Source organism: Lepisosteus oculatus, chromosome 1 (genome assembly GCF_040954835.1).
Source record: "Lepisosteus oculatus isolate fLepOcu1 chromosome 1, fLepOcu1.hap2, whole genome shotgun sequence".
NCBI classification, from domain to species: domain Eukaryota; kingdom Metazoa; phylum Chordata; class Actinopteri; order Semionotiformes; family Lepisosteidae; genus Lepisosteus; species Lepisosteus oculatus.
In genome coordinates this window covers 34,226,447-34,251,472 of record NC_090696.1, presented here as the reverse complement: position 1 = coordinate 34,251,472, position 25,026 = coordinate 34,226,447, and the positions used below count along the sequence as shown (strand labels likewise).

The window sequence follows — 25,026 nt, the reverse complement described above, 5'->3', positions numbered from 1 at the left end:
TTGGCTGAGGACATGCATAATTGCTGCATTTAGGAATATTCATCAAATGTATCACATTAAGCTCAATTAAAGCTTAACTTTGGTCCTCATTTAACTCTAATTCAGACTAAAATGGAATTGATTAATTACTGTATGTGTAGTTGGACTTGCAGGAACAGTTTAATTGCTGTTCTTAACTGTCTAGATAAATAGATGCCAACAGTAAGTGGTTTTTAGTCACTACAATATAGTTACTGTAAGTCTAGCTCTTTACTTTATGATAATAGTTTATGTCTTCAACAGTACCACTAATTTTATGGTTCACCAGTGATCGCACTTTTGTTAGTAAGAGGTTGCCTACAAATCACAAAACATAAAACCCAAACAGTTGAAAAATGAATGCTTTCTCTGAAATAGTCATGTACGGTATTTCTTCTGACAAGTTGAAGTAAATAATTTGTTTATTGGATACAAAGAGGCAGACTTTGAAGTGGCATGACTGAAGATGGAAAAACAGGAGAGTAAAAAGCTCCAAATGTCCCCATGAGGCCCCTGGAGGTGAAATATCTATTGTATCAACAATGGTAAATGTCTTATTATAATGTCATATTTTCACAAAGGACAAAAAAGTGTGAGACCACTCTAAAATGCCATTTTCAGTAGCTGGATTAGATCTTAATTAATGTGATAGAGGAAATATGTAATATGTATGAGGGAATGGCAGCCTAACCGAGACGAATTTGCTGCAAAGGGTGTAGATGAGGAGGCTGGGAGGGATGTGAGAGAGTAATGTGAAAGGAAGTCCTGGGCACCTGAGTTATAAACGTAGGTTAGCAAGTGTGCAAGTTCAGGATCTACCCTTCTGTTATAAACTCTATTTATCCATTCCAATTAGATTGCAATTGCTGGCCTGAGGACATCAGTTGCCTGTGACGTCTTAATGGACATTAAAACTTCAGTCAGCCTCTTTCTTGATATACAGTATCATAGTATATCAGCCAACAACAGGAATCCATTTATTTATAGGTTTTAATGTCTGAATATATCCAGCATTACCACAGATTACAAATACAACTACATGGGAAGTGTGTGTATAGGCTAAGAAATATTTTGAAAATGTTTTATTGTGTTGTTGGTTTAAAAATACAGTATATTAATTTGTTTAGTGAAATATGTTCATGTTGGCTAACACTGAACTATTTCAAATTATTCGTTGGATTAACAGACTGCTGGGCAAACCGCCATTGGTGAATACACAATTTTGACTAAGCCATGTGGTATGCACATTCTGTATGTATTTAACATTACATAGCATGTTAACCATATTCAAGTACATAAGTGTAAGCTTTAAAAATCTCCACTGCTGTTTTCGGATTAAGTAGCTTCACAGCATCTTGAATTGTCTTTTAAGATGGTGAAGCCAAGAATATAGCTTTTTTGAAAGCGTATAGACAGGCACTACTGAATTCTGAGAGGATTTAGTAGCTTTCATTTCATGTGTGAAAGCCTTTTCCACTTTATTGTGAAACATCTCTATAAATACAAAAAGGCTGAGTATTCATTACCCTCAGTGTAATGAAAGAGCTTTATTTACAGTGATTTTACTCATGAGCCTAACTGGGAATGCTGAATATGTACAGTAAAACAAGCCATAACTGGCTTTTTAATATCATTCACTCTACATGGACAGCAGTGTCTTGTCTATGAACATTTAACAATGGGATTGTCTCCAAGGAATTCTTGGCACTGAACTTCAACAGAAATGTAAATACAAATTGCATTGTAACTGAACTGATTTGCCGTGTGAATTTTAGAAAAATATACATTTCTTTGTTAGTCCAATGTAGTGCTAAGTACTACTCTTGTTGTTATAAGGTTTTTTCAGATCCAAGTTTTACATGCTCTTCCCTCAGTTTGCATTCTGAAGATGCCCAGAGTGTTTGAGAACTTTAAATGAAAGAAACTGTCCATTCATTAGACTAGGATGCACAACAGTATGTCTGTAGTTTATGTGAAAGTAGTAATATGTTTAATTTAAATTATACTGTCTGTAAAATATGTAATATAACATTTTCATATTTGATTTTCTTAATTACAGCCTACTCAACCATATGGTACAGTAAGTTTAGATTACTCACTGACCCAAAAACTGTCTTATAACAATAACATCACCATGGACTATTAGAATACATAATCTTACTATAATAATTGTATGCAAATATATTCACTGGTATATATTCATATCAAGTATACAGTATATATGGTATAATAAGAATATATTCATTTTAAGCAAATACATTAACTTTCCACTAGTCATAATTGCTCTGTATAGTGGGCAGTAAAGTTCACATTGAGTTGCTAAATTTGCACAATAATCAGAAATGATACACTGTACAAACAGGAACAAGAAGAAATTGTTAACACACCTGACTGCAGCACACTCAAAAGCTTTGTTAGATAAAATCTCATGGTAAGGCATTTTATGGAAAAGAAATACCCTCTCACTCAGCTTCATCCTATTTAATGTTCTTAAAACTGTTTAATGTGCCAAATCTTGGTAACTTGTTTATAAGGCGCAAGATGTCCCTGCTCATCAATCAATGTTAAGCAGTGTTGACAGAAACATAATTACTGCCATAACAAATAAATCATTTCAAAACCAGCACTTAAAGCCCTTTTTTTCCAGTATATGACAATCAGTGTAATAGCTAATATCATAGAGGTCTCTATCGGTGTTAAAATTGAAAAATGTATTATTAAAATATATACACAACTTTATATAGCCAGGAAATTACAGTAAAGGATGCAACAGTTTATGGTATATAGTAAAGAGTCAAGTAATTCATTTCAAAGTTTATTTAATATAAATAACTTCCAAGTATTGGGCTGGATCCATATATACTCATGTTACAGTTAGTTTTTTAGTCTATTTCCTTGGTTAAAATCTTATCATTGAAAAGGGATTCGGTACTTTATTCCTCTGTCCTGGAAATCTGATTAGTTGTTTCTTGATAACTGTGACATGTTATTATGATAAAATAAAGACAAAAGATCACTTCAGAGTATACTATTTTTGGGCTTGATGTTCTTTTGAACATGTAACCACCAGTCTGTGCATAAATTCTAAAGCATGTAAACTTTTGAAGTAGTACATTTTGAAAACTTTCAACAGTGCCATTGTTACCCATTAAACATAATTGTAATTTTTATTCTGAATGCAGAATCACACAGATTTAAAATCATTTCTCTGCCTTAGACCAAACCTGGATGCATATATTAGGATGACATGCTTTTAAATAAGTAACTTAATGCTACATCCTTTTAAATTCATCTGTGGTGAATTGAGATAAATTAAAAATCTATCTATAAATCTGAGTTTTTTAGACCCTGTGAGCTGAAAACTCTTTTAAAATCTTCAGTCCCTCCTGTTCTCCTCATAGAGATGGCAAACTGTTAAAGAGTGAAACGAGGAAAACTGAGCTCTTGAGAAGAGAACGCATGAAATACTTTGAGTGCTGCCACAGTTGCTAGGATGCATCATATCTATCTACGCAGAACTACAATATGACATGAAGCCACAACAACAGCTACAGAGCTACAGAATTGACCTGTTAAGCAATGTTCATGCTTCAGAATTTTTCTAATTACACAGTGAACTGTTAAGGTCTGTATTTAAAATAAAACGATTATCTACACCTGGAGATCAAAATTTAACAATGCATTAAGAAAACCTGAGGATTCTCATAGGAACTTAAATTATTTGAAGCCAGACTGCTGTTCTCCTTATTCACTGGATTCTGCCTCAAGATTTCAAAACCTAACTAGGAAATTATTTACAGTACATTGTGCCCAACGCTGGATTAAAAGGGCAAAAAAGGTCTTTTATTTTTTTATTCTAGTGGGTCAAATGACCTGTTTAGTGGTATCACAGTGCTCGGCAGTGACACAGGCAATGATACACTATCAGGTGATATCAGCTCTCAAGAAAAACACCGGTAGTTGTATTAAGATGTAGCTGTACGCCGGAGTGGTCCTCACAGAAAGTATGCTACAGCGAACAGCAAGGAAAAGTGAACACAAAACAAAATAAATATGACTGTATAAAAGTACAAAATGGTTGGATTAAAGTTTATACTGTAGATTAACAAACTTCAACTATTCACCTCCTCCCCACCTATTCAGCTCCCAGCTAACTTTTCTCCCTTTTGCTGATTTTAAATGTCAGTCCAGAAAGCAAACGGAGAAGATCTAATATGTTATCATGCTAAATCATATGCAGGGAGTTTTTACACTTACAAACTTCTCCAAAATAAACTTTAAACGAATCCTTTGGTCAGTCCAAAATAGCTTGAGAAAGAAAATACATCCCTCCCATCTAGGTCTCCATAGGACTTAGAAGAAAACTTAATGCCCTGTACATGTCTGTATGTAATGTTGCAGTCACTTCTGCTCAGTAAGACAGTAGAATCTGACATTAATAGCTGATCAGGAACTTCTCAATAGATCAGAACTGCATCTCATGACGTCTGCTGGACTGTATTTGTCATAGGACTTTGTTTCCTAACATGTTCATGGTGAAAGTAATTGCAATCAAAGAAAAGGGAGACTGAAAACATATAATTTATGCACAGCCAAAACACCTGGCTTTTAATACATTTTATACAATTTACCATAAAAAGTCCCAGTAGCACAAAAACAATGCAAATCAAAGACGGACAAGAGGAATACTTGTAAGAAACAGACTGATCCATCTTGATTTAATGGTCACCTATTAACAGTATATTTTCAATTACTTTTATATGGAACTATATTATTTTTTATCAGTTTCTATACTTATAGTTATTTCTGACACGTCTTGTATAGCACAAATATCACAACCTTGAACAAATAATCAAGATCAAGATTTAGAGAGTCAGAAAACAATTGGCAAAAAGAGTGCTATGAAAAACAGAATTTCACTGTGCAGTTCCCCAATATAAATTCCTGTCCCCCCAAAAAACTGTAAAGAGTGAGGAAACATATGGTACTGAATACATATAATGTCTATACTGTATGTGAAGCATCGCCCACAAAACATTTCAACTTATCAAATGAAATCAAAGAATGAGAAGTAAATGGTATTTATTTTGTCCTTAAAAGAAATCATTTTCATAATAAATTTCAGCTCAAAAAGCAAATCCAAAGATAACGATGACGGTGGCCATGAGGGGTGTGAAGAAGATGGTGGCAATGATTTGTACTTATGTTCGTGGGATCTTGCAAAGGGAGATTGTAGTACATGTAAAGTCCACCAATGGAAACAAGAAGCCAAAAATGTGGAAATGGAAAACCAGAGAAAGCCAACTTTAATGAAAATATGACGCAAAGAATATTTGAAAACGCTTACCTTCTTCAGTCATTGTGTGATAATATTTTAGCTTTCCATATGTCCCAAGTTCTACAACATCACAGCAAAAGACACAAGTGTAAAAGGCAACAAGATTAGAAGAGAAAATGTGAACATGAAGGAGGAAAACATACTGAGATCTTTACGGTACACACAATCATTAAAAGTAAAGCGCTCGGTGCTCAAAATCACCAATATAAAAAATACAGACATGTAGTTTTTAAAACAAAGGCTCTAGTACAAAAATATAATTTAAAAAATGTAACATTTTCCTATAATATTTTAATCAGTAAAACACCTGCTTTTTTAAAAAACTTAGTGTTATGAAATAATGTATACATACATATACAGTAATACAGTTTTGAATTGCTTTGTACTATATTATGTAAAAGGATTGTTTTCTACTTTGATGTATTTTATTCTGTTTTTTTCCAACTTCAAATCTATAAGGCAAGTATTATAATAATTGTCATGTCCTCAAGGTTGCAATTAACATAATTTTGGCTTATAATTTTGGTGCATGCTGTATCCTGCTAATAATAACAGTAGCTGCAATAATAATATAATGGTAGCAATTCTCGTATAATGTCTGATTATTAATGCTGCAGATTTAGGTATGAAGTAATAATTTGCAGCACATATGTGCAATTATTATTTCAAATAATAATACAAAAAACAACTTGGTAGCTGGCAGACAAAAACTCTCCACAATTTATCAATAATTAGAATGATTAGATTATGGATTAATGCACATTACATAGTGTCCCCTGAAATGTCCCCGTAAGATAGTTTAGTACTATGTACAGTCTGGTAATCTATAGATAAGATGAACTAATATGGAGAAGTATTTCAATCTAATTTAAATATTTTTACATCTAATATATATTATATTTGAAATAAAACTAGAGCAACGCATTTTCAACTGTTTAAAATGAGAAAGCCGAAACGGATGTAATACAGCAAAACATTTGCAAAATGTAACGCACTTGTCTGCAGAGAGTTTTTTTTTCTGCTGAACCTTAGCTTTCTGGCTGATGACTAAGTGCTGTCGTCACGGCAAATGAGTCATGCAGCCATTTTTGTCTGAAACGCAAATTAAGTCGACCAAAAACAGGAGCTAAGGGGAATAGCCAAAAATATGCAGCCAAGAGAGAAACATAAAAATATCTTGGAAGGTGATATAAAAAGGTCAATACAATTGATGGCATATGAAGGTTTAAAAATAAGAATCCAACAATGAGGCAGATTGATGTGAGCAACACTTGAGTTAAAAACACTCAAAATTCATCTAACGACATCCAGTGTGCATCATAGTTTATGAGCACTGTTTTTATTTCCTGCACTTTTACTTCCATTAGGTATCTGTATCTAATTTGAGACACAAAATCACCAGTCAAATATTTGAGAAAATCCTTAAAATTCTAAACGGCAGATTTCTCTTCACAGAGTTAAAAATGAGAGTACCGGTGGAAAACTGCGATAAACCAATCGCTTTGGACCTCATGAACAGATCAGCATCGGGTTGTAGTCTGCCTGTAGTGTACAGGGGCCCTAAATCAGCTTTGTATTACACTGCTGTCAAGCTCTACACATTTATTTATTCTTATGAGTGAAAATGGCAATTTGAACTAAATTTGGTCACATTGGGATGCATGTTTTTATAGTGATAATTTTCTTGTGAATACTGACCCTTAACAAATTTGCTAAGCTATGATTCATATAGGAATTACACTAGTACATTTTTTGGGTTACAGTGCGACAAGGTTTAAGGCTGTAATTAAGGTTGTAATTTTTTAATCTATGTGCTTCAAAATATTTTACTAATTGCCTGAAGACATGTCCTGGCTCTCTTGAATAGTAATTTCTTTCTGCATCTATTCTTGAATCTCAAAAAGCAAAATGTACTTTTAATCATCTCAAAATACTCTCCTGATCCAGTACATCAAAACAGTATACATGTACAGTATCTTTTAATGGAGTATGTTCTGACAAATGCCCTTTACAGACATTTGATTAAAATCTCTAAGGTACTGTACCTCTTTATTTTGTCATTTTTTTGCTTAAAAGCAGAGGTGGGATTAAGCTTTTGCTCTGGTGTAGGGTTAATGTTTTTTCCACTGCTTGTAAAATATGAAATATATACCTGTTTTGTACTTTGAAAATAAGCAATTTGATATCTTATAGATCACATTACATAATTGTCCATTGTTGGTCATTAATGTCAGTGGTACCGTTTTTACAGTAGTTTTATTTGTAAGGTTTACCCATTGAAACTAACTAAAGCAGCAGTAAGCTCACTATGCTGTCTGTTGATGCCATTAATCAGCGTTTTCATTGTTTTTGTACAAGGGACCAGCTCTGTAAGGTCCTCCTTTCTTGAGGAGAGTTTAGGCTAAAATGCAGTCCACAATGTTACTTAAGATTGCACCAGTCATCTTTGCTTCGGAGACTGTAGTCAGTCTGCAAACCAGAGGTTCAGAAACATGGCCATTGATGACACCAGGACACTCTGTTTATGTATACAACACCTGTGCAGCATTCCTTTTAAGCATTCGCACAGACACAAAGGGAATATTAGGATAGCAAATATAGCAGAATTTCATAAATATAGCTGTAACATTGTATGTTTTCCTGGAAGAAAAAGGATAATGCTGGCATTCCTTCTCACGTATTTGTAAACACACTGTATGCAACGCATGTAGTTGGATCTGGTTACCTTGGCAACGGGACACGACTCGGACAAACTACTCTAGAACTGTATTGCAATGGCAAGTGGAAAAGCTACCCACTGCATGCAACTGGCAAATTGAATTGTCTAGAAAGAATGACATGAGAAGCAATGACACCTCTATCAGCTTCTCTTGAACTCTTGCTGAGTGGAACCGGGAAAGATTCAAATGTGTTTAAAAGCTACAGTTCCTGCAATTATTGAATCCAAAATGATTTTATAGAATTCCAAATGCCCCACTGATGCTGTAAAATCACCAGAAGCATTTTATCCTAGTTTTTTTACAGCATCTGTCACCATGCAAACAGTGTGATGTATAAAAGTCCCATGAGGCTCAAGGGAAAGCTGGGTTCAGCTTGCACAAATTGATACACATACTGTACTGGACAAAGCTGCATCACAGGAGATAAAGTAACAACATTAATGATCGCCGTCCCCTACTCTACGGTTACAGACAAAAGATCTCTTTCAGCTTTGAAGCAAACAAAAACATTCACACTCATCGGTCAGGCTGACGAATGCTTGTGAGGTTTAGCCCTAATGACAGCTGAGAAGAAAGTGATGTGGCACTGTCAATACAACCAGAGTTAAAAGCTGTGCAAACTACATTTGCAAGCAGCTTGGTGATGTGACCTTTCTGCTTTGCTGATCTTTTTAAGATAATCTATGTCCGGGGAGCAATATCTTTTGCTTTCCAGTGTCACAGTACTCGGTGACCTCTTCTAATCATTGTCTGTTTAATAGGAGTTAAAGTTTGCACCAGAGCAGAAAGCTTTTAACATTGATTCCCTTTGAATGCCCATGACGAAGAAGAGTGACATGAATTAGCCAAACCAAATAATGTGCAAACAGTTTTTTTCTCAACAGTACAGTAAAAGTAAGAGCACGTTAGTTACAGTCCACTGAAAATAAGCAGAAGTAAAGATTTATTCGATCGTTCAAGAGCATTTGACACTCACAGGCACAGTCAGTCAAGGTTTACAGTACATCTCCTTTCCGGGCCAATGCCCAGGAAAACAATAAGAATTGCATATATTGAAAATAATCCAACGTAATGGCATAATATCATCAATCAATTTGCCTTATAAGAAGGATAAATGATTGCAGAGAATGAGTGTGTGTTTATTAAACAGGATCCAGAGTTTTACAAAAGAGAAAAGTCAATGCAATCTCTACAGGAGTATTAGTCTCAGAAATGTTTCAGACCAAACATGTGTCCTAACTTGAGTTAAAGGTGCAAGTCCGGCACCAGGATGTCAAGCAACTGCATGAGAGAGGTTAGTGCTGTCGACACATTGGTGCATAATATACTGGAGAGCTAGGTCATGTTTGGCGTTTAACCAAAATCAATACTATCTGAGAAAAAAGCATAATTACACATGTTGTGACCATAGGGGGGCCTGTTGAAATATACTGTAAGGTTCAAAATAAAAAAAACATTGAAAATTAACGGAATCACTGTGTTTGCACAATATCACAGTGAAATAGGTGAGCTTTACCTTTTTTGTTATTGTTCTGTTAAATTATTGCCCAATGATGGACAACATAATATAGCTGCATTTCAATCAGCCTTAAACACAATTATCCTTAATTGCTTTTATTTCTGTATTACAGCCCCTTATTTCATAGTTACCGAGCTTTTTACGGCAAATTATGTATGACTAAGAAATGGGAAATGTTCTTTGCTCAATCATAGTATGACAAAAGCTATTGAAAACTGAGCACAAGAAAAATAAAAATAATACAGACAATGTATAATAACCTTCTCCTGTCTTTCAAATCGTAAATCACACCTTGTAGCTGCGCAGTGATCAGGATATCAGGTTCATCCCTCTGTGCTTAATTTTCCCCAAGAGTATTAGACTGTGCAGTAATTATATTTTTGGAAGTTACTTGATCACAATTGATCACAATTTTATGTACCACAATACAGATATTTTTGGACTTAGTATAACTGTGGTTCTTGTATAAATTTATATTTTTAATATGTATAAGAGAGGTTTTTGAAGCAATAAAGAGACATTTCTAAAAACAAAGGAATAGTTTTATTAAAACCACTACAGCTGGGTGTGAACCAACAGCAACCAATCACTATCAGTTAATGGAACAAGTAAAAGGTGTATTCCATGCTGAAAATTGAAGAGAGGAAACACGTTTCGTCTGTGGCAATGTTGTGTTTCTTTTCGTCTCTTTTCAGCATGGAATAAGCCTTTTACTTGTTCCTTCGCAGCCTATGCATGCTAACGCAGATACCTACTTGAACTACTATCAGTTAAAGTTACATTCCCAGAACCTTGCACTCACAGGGAGTATCATCCAGATAGGACACTGTGTGTTACATGCATCAAGATTACTAATGAGGCACAATTGAAACATGCTTGATTTTCATCAAGCTATTAAGTACTGTAGTTGGCAGGAGAAAGGGGGTGAAGCAGATGCCATTTACATAACTCTGTCCTTTGAAAGAACATCATTCATACTGTATTGTTAAGCTTTTACTTATCTCTACTTTGATCAATTACAGTGATTTTTTTACTCTATTATTTCTTCCTGAACCACTGTGCAAGATGCATAATCTTCTTCTTCTTCTTCTTCATGCATAATCACAGGCCTAATATATATTCTGCATCTTCCACAGATTGACTAATGTATCTGTGAAACATTCAAGGGGGTTTGGATTTATTCAAGTCTTTCATTTTAAGAATTTGGAATGGAAGCAAATAAGAAAAGTTGTAAATCACATGTAGTTAAAATAAATCAAACTCATTGCATTATACCCTACAATAAGTCATTAGAACTGTCATTATTTTGCATAGAAAAATCAGTAATTGAAATGTGGAGAACGTATTGGAACGAATTACAGAAAATGAAGCTACAACACTGGCGGAAAACGTAGTGTTTGTTCAAAGGAAATTTGTTTTACTACTTCAGTTTAAGGAATATAAATTGTCAGAAAGATGTATCGGATTTCAAATGAATTAACACTGCTTTTACATTTACATTTAAAACCTCTCCTCATTTTGGCTTTGTTTGTTGGTTACATCTCATCCTGTAGCTTGTACGATGTAGCTATCCATTCCCCTAGCCAGTTGCATCACCTCGTAAAAAACAAATGTGTTACGAGTTCAGGGTTACCCCTGCCATTCTGGGAATCGTTAATAGTTTAACCATCCAACTAATTGATGATCCTTCTCATGGCAATCTCACAACTAAGTTGAATAATTATACATGTCTAAAGAATAAGCTCATTGGTCTGGGGTGCATCGATCGCTTTTATTTATTTTTTACGAATTTAGAGTTTTCAGAATAGATGAGACCATGAAAAAAAAGACACATACAGCCTCTGCTGGGTGATTAATATTTCAGCAGCTGTCTTTTTCAGAACCAGCATTGCTGTTGACACGGTTGAGGGGTGGATAGACAGGCAGCAACAAATAACAGAAGTCTCATGAGGTAAAGAGCAGTTCAATTGTATGATGCGACTACCATGGTAACACGGCCCCCTGAGAGTTTGGTCGAATTAATAGAATGTCAACGCTGTTAGATACTCATGCAAACGGGTTTGATTGTTAGGGGATGTTTAAGACTGTCAATGCAAAGATTAAAGGTTAAAACAGGTTAACGAAAGGAAGGGACAAGTAAAATGGAAAAAGAAGCAGCAAAATGTTGAAAATGCAGTATGCAATGATTTCAAAGTAATGAAAAAAAAATCTGAGGGGAATGTTTCTTACACGTATGGTTTTAAAACCATTCCTATAGTATAGGGATTGGGGGTAAAAGTAATCGGGAATATGTAGTTAAGAAAGGAAAATAGTTCCAAGCTGTTCTGCCAGTGAACAGCTTTGTTATGATTAGAGAAGAAATACACGTTCAACTCACCAGAATCGGCAAACTCTGAGGAAAGAAATAGAGAAAGCAGAAAAATATTATAAAAAAGAAAAAAGAATCTAGGTAAGTCAGCATACTTTACAAGATGGTTCCATACAAAATATACCATTACTGTTGTCATATGCACTGTTATCTAGGACATTTAAATGTGCTTTTGCTTCTGATTCCTAATGACCATATTATACGTTTTATGTAACTATTTCATATTTCTCAAATGTTCAAGACAGGGAAAAAAAAAAGAAATTCTTTGGGGTGAGTTCCTTTTAATTAAAAACAAATTTCCACCTTGGTATTCTGAATGTCCTTGCTGCTTTTAAATTGCTCTATGAAAGCAATAACAGGGATCTTGGCCGCCTGGGCTGAGGAAGGTCTTCTTTAGCTCAGCCGGCAAGACCCCTGTTGAGACCTGGGTTCATGCCCAGGCGGTGAGGTACGAACTGGGGCGGGAGTGGCGAGGGCACAAGCCAGAGAACCCAAAACCGTTACAATATGATACATAGTTGATTGCTGTTAGAGGGTCTAGGTCTAACAGAAATTAATCTAAAAATAAAATAAAAGTAAAGCATGGTTATGAAAAGCCTAATATTTGCTTCAGAATTACTTACGTGTGGCTTCAAGCCCCACACAACTCACCAGTGAAATACAAAAGATGGCTTCAATCTACTGTAGTACAAGTTGGACTTTCATCAACAAATGTACTGTGCAATGTGGCTTTATTGTGATTATTGTTATTGTGTTAAATAGCTGGACACTGACTTCTTGAGTTACAAAATCAAGGTTTGCCTGCTGTATTTTCCTACACCATTGATCCATACACAGACAACTGAGCAGAAGGAAAAGTAAAAACCAAGGTACCATATGTTCCATATCCATAAATAGACCATATACAGTACTGTATACATTTCACAAGAAAAAATTATGCTTGCAGAAAAATTGTAAGTGAAACATAAAGTGCTCATTGCTGGGAGGTCACTCAAGGGGACATTTCAGGTATTTTCACTTCCCAGTTCATCCATTTCTTAAACTCGAAAGCCCATTAGCCCTTTCCCTTTCTAAATGGTGCATGTATCTGCTTTTACAGTGTGGGGGTATGAGAGCTCCAGAGTAAATGCACAGTAGAGCGCTGTATAAGAATGGCAATATTTAAATAGTGTATGAAAAGAGTTCTGTTCAAGCTAAACAGTCTAGGAGGCTGTTCATAAACAGGTTTCAAGCAACACACTAAAAAAAGACAACTTCTATAAGTCCTTCAGGAGCTTTAGGGATTGAAAATATATACTAAGTGGTTCCAGACAAAATTCATTATAATACACACTAATTTCGAGCATCCAGAGCTCGCAAGCAGTTTTTCCTAGCATTAAAAATTACATGTAGCTCACATTGTCTCCCTTTATATATATTTGGTTACTGCAACTTTACTTTATCCTCTCAAACATCTGCTTAAATGTATTTATCACATCAGCTGTGTGCACAATGGCATGTCTTGAGCCTGAATCTAAACTTTACACTTCATGCTGGATTCAATAGCCAGCACCGTGTCCTCATAGAGTGTCCGTGCCCCTTCATCCTACAAGCCAATTAACAGCAAACATCTCTACTAAATCATAGGGTTGTTGTCTTGCTAATCTGCTCTCTCATAAGTATATACAGAAACCACCCAATGACCAGGCTCACATGCATGGTGCCTTGCAAAATTGATCCAGAATAATGTATTCAGCATTTATTCTGAAATCATGTGAACCACTTTTAATGCACACAGACAGATGCCATTCAGTGAATTGTGTGACCTGTCATAGTCATGTTGTGCTCCTGATCTACAGTAATTAAGGTTTTCCATAGAAAAGGGGGTGAACAGTTAAAGTACATAATCAACATATTCTAGTTTTGGATTGATCTTTACAGCTTTTGGGTTATATATTTAAGTTTGACTATAAAGTCACCTTTAAATTATTCACATCGTAAGAGGAGGCAGAATACCTTTGCAATATTTAAAACTGAGATTTTTATACATATATACCATATGTATTTTAACATAAAATACACACCATATCCTTTCACTCTATTATGTAAAATAAGTATTGTTTTGATGACAAAACTTTTACAAAGAGGATAGTCAGAATCCTATCCACATCTGTAAGGTAATGTAAAATGTCTGTAAAACTATGAAGTACTGCACTGATCAACATGAGTACAAAACACCTTGACTACTGACCAGCCAGTAAGAGAATGATTTGGAAGCAACTGGACCACTTTGGTTCTAAGAATACAGGACAGGGCAACAACACAAAAAAAACAAGACTACGCATTACCAAAATTGTACACTGAATAATTGTGATGAGCAAAAAAAACACATTACAAAATCACAGCCCAAAATTCATAAGCAAATGAAAATGGGAGCTGAAAATGTTTCACCTTGTGTCAAGCAAAGTAGTTGTTCTATTCTGTCATGGTCTTTTAAAGACTAGAATTATTAAGTTGACCAAGAGAAATATGAATGCAAAAAATTGTAATACCTACTATGCTACATGGTGTGGATAAGAAAACTTGACAGGTCAAAAAGAGAGGTTCATCCTGAACAAAGTCAAATATAGCCTCTGAACTTGTAATCTTTAGTGAAAAAACTTCAAAAACATAAAAACATGCATCTTATCTTAAGCAATGTTTAGCATCTTCAGTTTATGTTTTCAATTTCTGCAAAGTACAGAGTTATGACTAATTCTTTGGAGAACAAAGTGTTGTGAATTTAATCCAGTACTTTCAAATCCTCTTAATCTTTCAATTTTCAAAGCCTTGCAGTGTCATGGTTACCAGTGCAGAATGTAACATAATATAATGAAGGTGTTTCTTGTCTAATTACTCTGCAAACCCTTTTCTTCCTTTGTGTCAAAATTGAATAAGATTTCCTCCTCCCAGATTTACAAAGTTGTTCTCTGATGGGAAACAAAGTTAATACTGTCATAGAAGATACATCAACTTACTACCTTTTGATTTGATTTGTAAAAGAAACAGCTGATTGATTCTATCTGTGATCATTTATTATTAGCAGACACACTACAGAAAGAGTGGGTACACAGCTCCTATAGAAACACACATAGTGGTTCATTGAGCCTTAGCTTATCCCAATTTCTAGACATAAAGTGATCAGAGAGCCCAAAACTCTCAGAGACTCACCCACTATGCTACACTACCCTCTTAAAAGAAATAGTAGTAAAAATAAAAGCAGGATTGTGATTGCTAGTTGCAATCACATAGAATACGTCTATCATGATTTCATTGGCATAATATTATTATTAGCTTGATCAAACTTTTTTTACCATGCTAAATTCCCATAGTTTAGTTGGAAAAGGTTGAGCAAGCCCATAGTACTACAGAACCAAAAATGAACATTTAAACCTCCTACAGATGCAAATAAATCTGAATCCTGGAAGTTTAAATGTTCAGTTTTGACTTTGGAATACTGTGGGGAGCTCCATTGTAGCTCCCTAAGACTGCTGTCTCAGCCGTCAGCTGTACTCCTTCTTCATCTACGAATGTATAGCCACTTACAGCAGCAACCACATTATTACATTTACTGATTACACCATAGACTTCAGGCTGATCAGTAATAATAATGGGTCTGCATACAGGAGTCAGGTGGAGCTCTTTCAAGATGGTGCCTTGACAACAATCTGGCCCTGAATACCAGCTTGACACATGAACTCGTTGAGGAATCAGGAGACCCAGAGGGAGGCACGCCCCAATCAGAATCGAGGGCACAGCAGTGGAAACTGTCAGCTGCCTCAGACACCTTGGTCTGCAGATCTCCACTGACTTGGCCTGGTCTCACAGCACTCTAGCCAGTCTGAAAAAGGCACACCAGTGCCTCCACCTTCTGTGGTGCCTAAAGAAATGTGTCACTGTATGGTACAGCAATCCTACCATACATGACAAGGACGCTTTACAAAGGGTTGTGGCAAAGGCACAATTACAGGTTGTGACTTGCCATCAATCGGTGACATTCACATCCTCCGCTGTTGCACTAAAGCCTAATCCATCACACACAACCGAGCCACAAACTGCTTTCCTCACTGCGCACTGGCAAGCGGTACCACTTTATTAAAGCACGGACTACTAGATTTTAGAACATCATCTACCCTGCATCCTTAACAGCTACAGTAACTGCACAATGCCTCAGCACTCAATCCACCTCTGCACTTTGACTTGGCTGCCATGAATTTATTGTTCTGTTTGTTTATTGTCCGTACATACTGTCACGATTCATTATTCACTGTTTTGTAATGTACTGTTTACATTGTGTATTGTCATCTGTTGTACTGATGTGATGGCCTGAGAGGTCTGTGCAAATAAGAATCCCATTGTACATGTACATATGGTCCATCAATTCCATCTATCCTGGAGAATAGATTTGTCAATTCACAGCTTCATTGTACTATGTTCCTGTTAGGAATGTTATATATATATATTGCCCTTAATAAGTTAACAGAAGGGTAATTTAAACACAAAAAGATAATAAAACTGCCTTTAGATACACCTTGTAACAATAATAGACCACTCCCTTAAATTAGCCCATCAATTTCTCAACTAAATGTTGGCTTTGTGAAAAAAGAAATACAACTCAAGAACAATATTTCAAACTAGCACATTTTAAGATGAATAATCACAATGATCAGCAAGCTGTCAAGTAAAGCTCTACTACTATTCAAGACTCCAATTAGTCTGAAGAAAAACACTTTTCAATGGCGACTAATCCAATTACAAAAATATTTTTCAACAGAAGACTTTAATAGGCATATTCTTACAATTTTTATCACAATTGCCATCACGACGTTAGGAAATGCTGATATTTTTCTGGATGACAATGTTCAAAAGTAACCATAATAGCTATTATTCAAATCCAACAATTGTTTGGCTTTTTTTTTTCTCTAAGATCATTTAATTTGCCTGTTGAATCATAATTAAGTCTTGCCAGCCTGGTAAAACATGACTTGTTATGCCACAAATATACATAATGCATGCAAGCAGCACCCAGTATATTTTGGGATATATTTTCAGGGTACAACTCAAAACAGATGACTGCTAGACCTAGTCTAATACTTCTTACTGTAGATCTAATTCTTTATTTTGCTATTCTGACACAGATCTTCCTTCCAGGTCTCTCTGTTACCTTTTACTGGAAGTTCTGTTTTCCTACAGGTTATTTCATATTTACATTTTAAAGATCAGGAAAACCAGCCAAAATAAGAAGTTTCTGTAACCTTGGCATCCATTTCATCATGACATCATGAGTTTGGCTATGTAATGATCTACAGTGTTTACAAAGATTGTAAGGCCATCTAAAACTAGCTACAGTACAGTATGTGCCTCCCACACATTTCATGTTCTTACTGTCAGTTAAGTGTTTTTTCTGAAAACTTTTAAAGGCTTTTTCAGCATGGTTGAGAGTGGGTAGCTTTTCACGATGAGGGGTTTTGACAAGTAACTGAATAAGTATTACCAAGAGATGTCAGTCTTAACAGCAGTATGCACGGTTTAAGATAGTGTTTTGCACTTTAATAATCAACAATAATATGACTTTTCATTTATCTGCACTTACAGTTAAGTAAACCGATTCATTGAGCATGCACTGTGCTGCAAATGACATGTACTTGGTAAAGGAGAGTTGTTTCACAGTGAGGGATGTCACTTTTCCACTAAATTAAATTAATGCAAATTTAATATTCCCATTTGTGATCTATTTTTGTGTGCAACAGCCATACTGTAAGTCATTTCTGTCTGTGGCTCGTGTAAGTGTTCTTTCAAGTTATTTTGTTGAGGTCAGAAATATAAAAGCCCAAATGTTTCAAAGGCTTTTGAGGGGCGATGACTCCCAGGGGCATGCTCAAATCTGAGCAACTAAATTAGTAAGTTCTCATAAATGTGTCTGTGCTTTTTATTCTTCATTTTGAACATGTTCCATCTGTTTTACTGGGCTGTGACTGTGCATCTGGAAGATGTCTGTCAAGAGCTCAGGTCATTCTGTGATAAAGACCATTAGGACACCAGGCAAAAGTACACACATTAAACTGATTTTGGAATGACTCTTTACATTTGCAAAAGTTTGTATTTAAATTAAAAAAAGATGGACCCAAGAAATACACAGATATCCTAATGTTTTCATGGGGAGACATGCCTTGAAATGCCAGGACATTATTTTTTCAAAAGCAACTGCAAAATTATAGTGCCAAGACAAAGAACATGCATTTACCCAAGGAATGCTATCTTACACCTATTTGTTTAAACCCTGGGTGCGCACTCTGAGGGTTTACATGAAATGCAGTCTAATACGATAAACTAATGCTAATTCCTGGCAACCTTATTTAACATTTAAAGTTGAATTATATTTTGTAGTATAATCAATTTTTCATCGTGCATTTTAATTTTACACATTTGACAAATATTTTGCTATATCCATATTCCAAAACTTCAAACTGAAAGCGCCTTTCTATATTTTGATGCTTTTTTCACTTTTAGTTTAATTACAGATCTACAACTAAACTCTAAAAGCATGTATACTTGAAATTTAACTCTCCAAGAAAACTTGGATGAGATAGTGTGGATATAGATACAGTATACAGTATGTTTGCAATGGTTCAGTAGCTGCAAGTTTTTTCAGATTTCTTTTTACAAAAAAAGTCATAAGAGTCTGGAATAAACTCGTTTGCTACCCAACCATGTTGTCAAAGTCAATACCCTGACTTCTTTGAAGAAATGGATTGTCAGAGTAAATCCATTAGCTCCTACTAATGAAATAAGATACAGTACATGGGCCAAAAGGCTTTCTCTTGCATTCAGTATAGTTTTTCTCATGTTTGTAGAGAGAGAAAGTGCAGGCTGGATGTTGTTTTTTTAACTGACTACTATATGTTTGTAATTACAGTTATTTATGTTTGTTGATTGGTGTTATTTAAGAACTTAAAGCCAATGCTTTGTACTTTAATGATCATATAAGGCAGGGTTACTTATGTTAATTACTATGTATACTGCAGTACATTATGTAATGGTATAGGAGTGGGCTGGGTTATATGCAAATTTGACTATTCACAACAGATCTCTGTGCCAAAGCCTTGTGGACATCGAGACCCTGCTGTTTATATTTTTTCCCCACTATAAATCTCAGAATATAAAACCTTGGACAGCATTTTGAGATTTCTAAAAATTGGCAGAATTCCTTCACCTACCCACACATAACACAGTATTTTAAAGAATATGCTACACGACCTGCAAATAACAGATTCCATGTGACGAAGACCCATAGATGAGGTCTATCATAAACCTTTTCACTTGTTCGCCTCATCCTGGAATTAAGTCATTTTCTCTGTTGTTTTGTATGATGTATATATTGTACAATATATACCATAAATCTATGCACTGTATTGATCTTGTTGTGGATCCTCTATCTTGTTCTTTTTCTGTTTATTTCGCAATGTTGTATCAAGGTTACAGAGTCTGTCTCAGTTAAATCGAGGTTTCCTGTCCATCATTAGGAACTGGGGGCAGACTTAGAGTATTAAGCACTATTGGTAGGAAGTCAGTCTTCATCTAGTCTGAGTGATACCTTGTGTGGTTAGAACATAGCCTTGTGTTTGCTAATGTTTTGAAACTACTAGTAGGTGTCACGATCGCAAACCCCGCCTCTTAAGGGCGCTCCAGCCCTTCCTCATTTGCATCACTCCCGCCGCCTGTTCCTTGTTTCTCTCCGGTTCGTTTTGCCTTTATAAGCCAGGAGCGCACCTTACTCGTGGCTCTGCATCTGACTTCCATATCGTGCAAGCCCGGGACCTGGTTGCTCCTGGCTCCATCATGTTTTTAACTTCCTGCTCCTGTCCTTGTTCCCCCCGCTGGTCCCGACCCGGCACCTGATTTTAATCTCCTGTTTAATCTCCTGATTTCTCCGCCTTGGACCTATTGCTTTTGTTTTGGGATTTTCCCTTTTGGATTTATTCTGGACTGTTCGCCTCGGCCACACCTCCCCGGATCACCAGCACCGTATGGACACGCCTGTCTGTTCATCCCTGTTCCTGCATGACTTTTCCCTAGTGTATTCCTTCCTCACTATTCTGGATTGTGTCGTCCGCATAGGGTCTGGAAAGAACTGTTCGTTACAGTAGGAAAGACTGCACTTTACCATTTTCGAACAATTTTGTTTTCTATGTAAACAGACACCTTTGTGCGCAATATTGTTGTCTGCATTTTTAGGAATACTGTGTCCATGCCTGAAATTACTTTCTGGAGGGTTCATAACATTCTATTTTTGATGGGAGAATTTTTGCTAGCAAACCTACCTTTCCCCCTCCATCAACGTCTGGGTTTTTAAATTGCAATTGGCAGGTGGGATGAAACTGAGATTTAATGTACTCATTAAATTGAATGTTATCATAACCCTCCCAACAGCAGCACTAGCCCTGGTGTTCAGGAATTCCTAGTAGCTATCGGACAGTGCACGACATAGTCCCAGACTCATGTTCGGCTTATAGAGCCCAGCCTGTATTCAGACCTGTATTTAATCTCAACCTGTATTTGTTTTTACTGGCCTGGCCACTTTGAGTAAATGGTACCCCATTTAATGAGAAGTCCAGAGGCCAACATTTGTGTAATTTTAACAAAGTGCAATCTAAGTTGAACACATGTTTTCAATTAGGCCCACTTGGTTCCACTCAAAATGGAGCAGGGTGAAGAAATTGATTTCCATTTTGAGAAACTGCAAAAAAAAATAATGAAATATTGCCACTACAGTGGGTCAAATTAATGGATCAAAGAATGAAACAAATTCCTTATTTTACAGCTTTATGTTTGAGATTTTCTCATTTGCAATTAGGAGGATTCTGTCAAGATTCCACTAAACTAGGCACTACTTTTCTGTTCATTCTTTACATGTGGATGCCAATCCCTTTGCGTTTCTTTTTGGAGCTCAAAACACAAAGGATAAAAACCAATGTGATGTGTTTTTATCATGTTGTTCTTAATCTGTGCAATGTGAGAATTAGGAAACTTTGTGAAATGAGAATCAAGGATATATGCAGTATATAAGAGTGAGAACAGAGGAGCCTTCATTCTCTTCACATCCCCTTTCCAAAAGCCAGGATGGATGCAGAATCACTGCAGGAGAGATCACTGAACTAATCTCTTAAAATGCCATTCAGAGAGCACTGCTCCTTATATGGATGAAAATAGGAGCAGTGCAAGAATATGAAACTCTACCATTTACTTCACAGTCCAACTATACAAAAAAAAACTATTAGCAAAATGTATGTAATCCATATTGGAATTCAGGGACTAAAAAAAAGCAAATCCTTCATAAACACTTCATGTCATGATATAACAACATGCATGATATTTTACAATCATTTATGTAAATGATGTTACAGATGCATAGATATTTGGAATGGTTCATAACAAGACATACTGTACTTTTAGCCAAAAAACTGAGAGCAGGACTCCAGGTGAAAATGACAGATGAGGACTTGAGAGCTGACAAGGGCTTTCTGCAGATACAGCTCAGTAAAGGTGGTTGTGGTATGTTTATGTGAAGTTCCATTTCACTGTATGTTTTTTTATTTGTGCTTTTGTATTGTGTTGTGTTTTTGAAGGTGTCAAAAATTTGGTTTGTAACCTCATTTAAACAAAGCACTACAGGGAATGTTAACATTTAACTTGATCTGTTGCACGACGTGGAGTTAAACTTAAAAATTACAGACAAGAATTCAATAAATTCCTTAAGGAGCAGAAGGTCATTTGTACTAACATTTTGTAAAACTGTACACAAACTATTTGTAAAAACATTAGTCAGACTGCCCCAGTGGAGAGTATTTCTGAAGAGTGTAAGACCTGTTCAGAAATCCTCCAGGACAAAGACTAGCACGTCCAAGGTCCAAGATGTACACATTAGGTTATGATGCCGATGTATAAAGAGCTGGAATAATGGAGCACTGGTAGCATGAGTCACGTTCTGATGTATTACTGTAGGTAGCAAAATATAAATCTTCCCAGGTAACAATGCAGGAGAAAGGGTGCAAGGAGTGAGATCCAGCAGTGGGTCAGGTTAGGTGGCACTGGCAGCAGAAGAGGAGGAAATCCATGCTGGGCACTCACATGGTTTGTCTAAACTAAGGGCAGGTAATGTCAGAAGGATCACAACAGCTAATGGATCTTAAAAAGAAATGGACAGCCTGTCAGTTACAACATGCAGAGGTGGAGGTATTAGCTGATTGACTGAATAATTAAATAAAGCAGAAATGGAGAGAATTAAATCCTAGGTAATCCTAGGGTTTGGAAGATTATGAGTAGGAAAATGAGCTCAGAGAGAATGATGTGAGGTTGGAGGCAAAGGTTTCTCCATTACAGATAGCATATGGTCAACAGGGACAGGTGACAACACATTGATATAGGGCTCTGACAGTTTAAGAAAAGAAAGAATTAGGCATAAAACCTGAGCCACCATTATCAACATTCGGTCAAGAGTAGATGAATTTCATTAACTTAATTTAGACTGCAACTAGAGAGGAGCAGTCAGCTACTATAGTTTAGATACACTGTTGCAAGCCAAAGAAGACAGCAGTTTACAGGTGAATGCAAAAGCACAGTACTATTATGTCAGCAAAGAGTCATGTGTTTAGGACTCAATACTGGTCAAATATGAAATGTATTGATACTCCCAGAAAGATATAATAGAAAATTAGACAATACGAAAACTACAAAGATCATCAAGCATTAGAGAACTGCAATGTGTTTTATGACTGTTGAATTATGACAGTGATTTCTCACACCCTTTTCTTACAATTAAGAAAGCATTCTAACAGATCTCCCAAGTGATGCAAGATTTGTTCATCTTAAAGGTTTGATTTTATTTTTATATTACACCACAGCACGATATGAGATCATGCAGTGCTTGATTACAGTAAGTGTAATTATTCATTCTTTACCAGGAAGATGTGCAGAAAAACAAAGATTTGCAGACACCCAGGGCCTATCCTGGAAGGACATTGTCTGGTGTCTCCACACCCAGCACAAGATTCCAGTTACAACGCTAATTTCAAATTAAACACATAACATACAATAAAAGCTCAAGTTATGTATTCCTAATCACTTTTCTTGTAAAATACAAAACAAGTTTGCACTGCACAAATAAAATGTACTGTTCACATGCAAAAGGAACAGAAGTGAAAAAAGTAAAGAGAAAGTGGGGCAATTTTTATGGCATCTTTCACCTTGTTATAATAGACATTAATACAAAAACTGTTTTGTGAATCTAAACTATGCCCTTGAATGTTTTAACTGGCCCTAGTAGTAATAAATTGCACCTATTTAAAGAAAGATGTTTTTAATTACAGTAAACATAGTAATATACACACTTATCAATTTATCTTTATAAAGCACATATTACGTAAGGAAAGTTATTTTTAAATCAAGTTTTCAAAGCTATTTTACTAGTAATCAATTAAAATGTGCATAATGACCTTATTAACAAAAGGAAATGTTCTACATTCTGACATTGACCATTATTATATCTCACCTCCTCCCAAAAGAGAAAATGTCTTTAGATTAGGAGTTTGCCATGGAGAGGGAAAAAGCAAATGTATCACTAATATGTCAGATTAACTTCCCATGGGTTCATCATTAACTGGAAGTGACTTTCAGGTGTTAGAAAGGATGGATGTGTTACTCATCGGCACCAAAAGGCCCCGAGCAAATGGTTACCTGACGTCTTTTTCTCTCGTTCTCTCAGAGACGTGGCACCTACCCTCAGCGAGCGGATCCAGAGTGTGAATCATCAGCTGGAAAATGCTGTTCCTCATCAGGCTGTTGTGCAGCGACGCTGAGCTTCCTCCTCGCTGGAGACGAGGCTTGAGCTGCAGGCGGAAGAAACGGCACAGATCACTTCACAGCCCGGCAACATGGCACCCCCCAGTTGTGCCCGTAGCCCCACTTCAGAAATAGGCACTAGTTAACTTTTTCTAACTCAGGCCTTCATGCCTTCATGGAGTTCACACTACCTGGTAATAAATGACTCTCTAAAACTGGGTATAATTTATACTGTATATGGATGCACTTAAGCTTTCTTTCTGAAGCATATGATCCCACTAGAAGAAATGCAGAAGTGTTTTCTCTTCTTTGGGCAAACTGCTATCATAAAACAAACATAAATTATCCCTTTAAGTGCTACATATAGAAAACAATCATTTCTTAATAGAGTAAAATGATATGAATCTCATAAGGAGCAATACTAGGTTTTCCTTTTGTCTATACTCTGACAGACTTTATTTTCCATTTGACTTCATGTTGTACTGTGCAGTACATGATTATCTTCCTTCAGTAAAGGTTACAGTCCTTATGTGACTTGTAAAGCCCCGCTACATCATACTTTTCCAAGATTTCACTTCCATAAGAACCTCGGGATGATATGATCTTTCTGGGTGATCTAGAAGTGTCATCAGCTCATGATGAAAAGATATTTCAACAGACCGTTGTGTGCAGCGTTAGTCATTTTAGAAAATATTACATCTTCAACTTGGTTAGAAAAAACAAACTCGGATAGAATGTGCTGTGTACATAAGAAATCACTGACAGGTTCTTCCATAAAACATTCAACAACCAAGAGGGTAGGGTTAAGGAAGAATACATGGTTTTGAAAAAGAAAGAGACAGACAAGAGTATGGTATAGACTGCCATTTATGAGAAGACACACAAAGAAAGGCGCTTGAAAGAAATCAGCAGGAAGGTGACTATCAACACACAACACAGACACATATCTACTGTAACAAGTGAAGGCAGTGGACTCCTACCGTCAACTTGTTTTCATCTCCAGGTGGATCAGTACTTGGCTTTGCAAAGAAGAGAGAGGAAAAAAATATACTGACATAATGCAAAATAGCGAAAGACTTACAGATGAGAAGATGCACAGGAAAAATTATAATATGCAAACATAAAAACAAAAGAGCAAACTTTCTTCTTCAATTGCTCCAAAAGCATGCCCAGCTACTTTAATAGGTGCTAATTTAAGTTATGGATA

At 36.0% G+C, this 25,026-nt stretch overlaps 1 protein-coding gene across 5 annotated transcripts in view; it reads right to left on the bottom strand.

The window, feature by feature from the left end:
- LOC102685443 (sodium/potassium/calcium exchanger 2) overlaps positions 1–25,026 on the bottom strand; it is a 101,864-nt gene that overhangs the window by 33,923 nt on the left and 42,915 nt on the right. The window contains exons 3-6 of one of the 5 annotated variants that reach the window (XM_015344999.2): positions 24,800–24,838; positions 23,758–23,866; positions 11,973–11,987; positions 5,366–5,416 (exon numbers count right to left, since the gene is read on the bottom strand). In XM_015344999.2, the coding sequence (XP_015200485.2) occupies positions 5,366–5,416; positions 11,973–11,987; positions 23,758–23,866; positions 24,800–24,838 (214 nt within the window). The remainder of the gene's footprint in view (positions 1–5,365; positions 5,417–11,972; positions 11,988–23,757; positions 23,867–24,799; positions 24,839–25,026) is intronic. The other 4 variants (XM_015345001.2, XM_015345004.2, XM_015345000.2 and 1 more) reach the window with 4 other exon arrangements.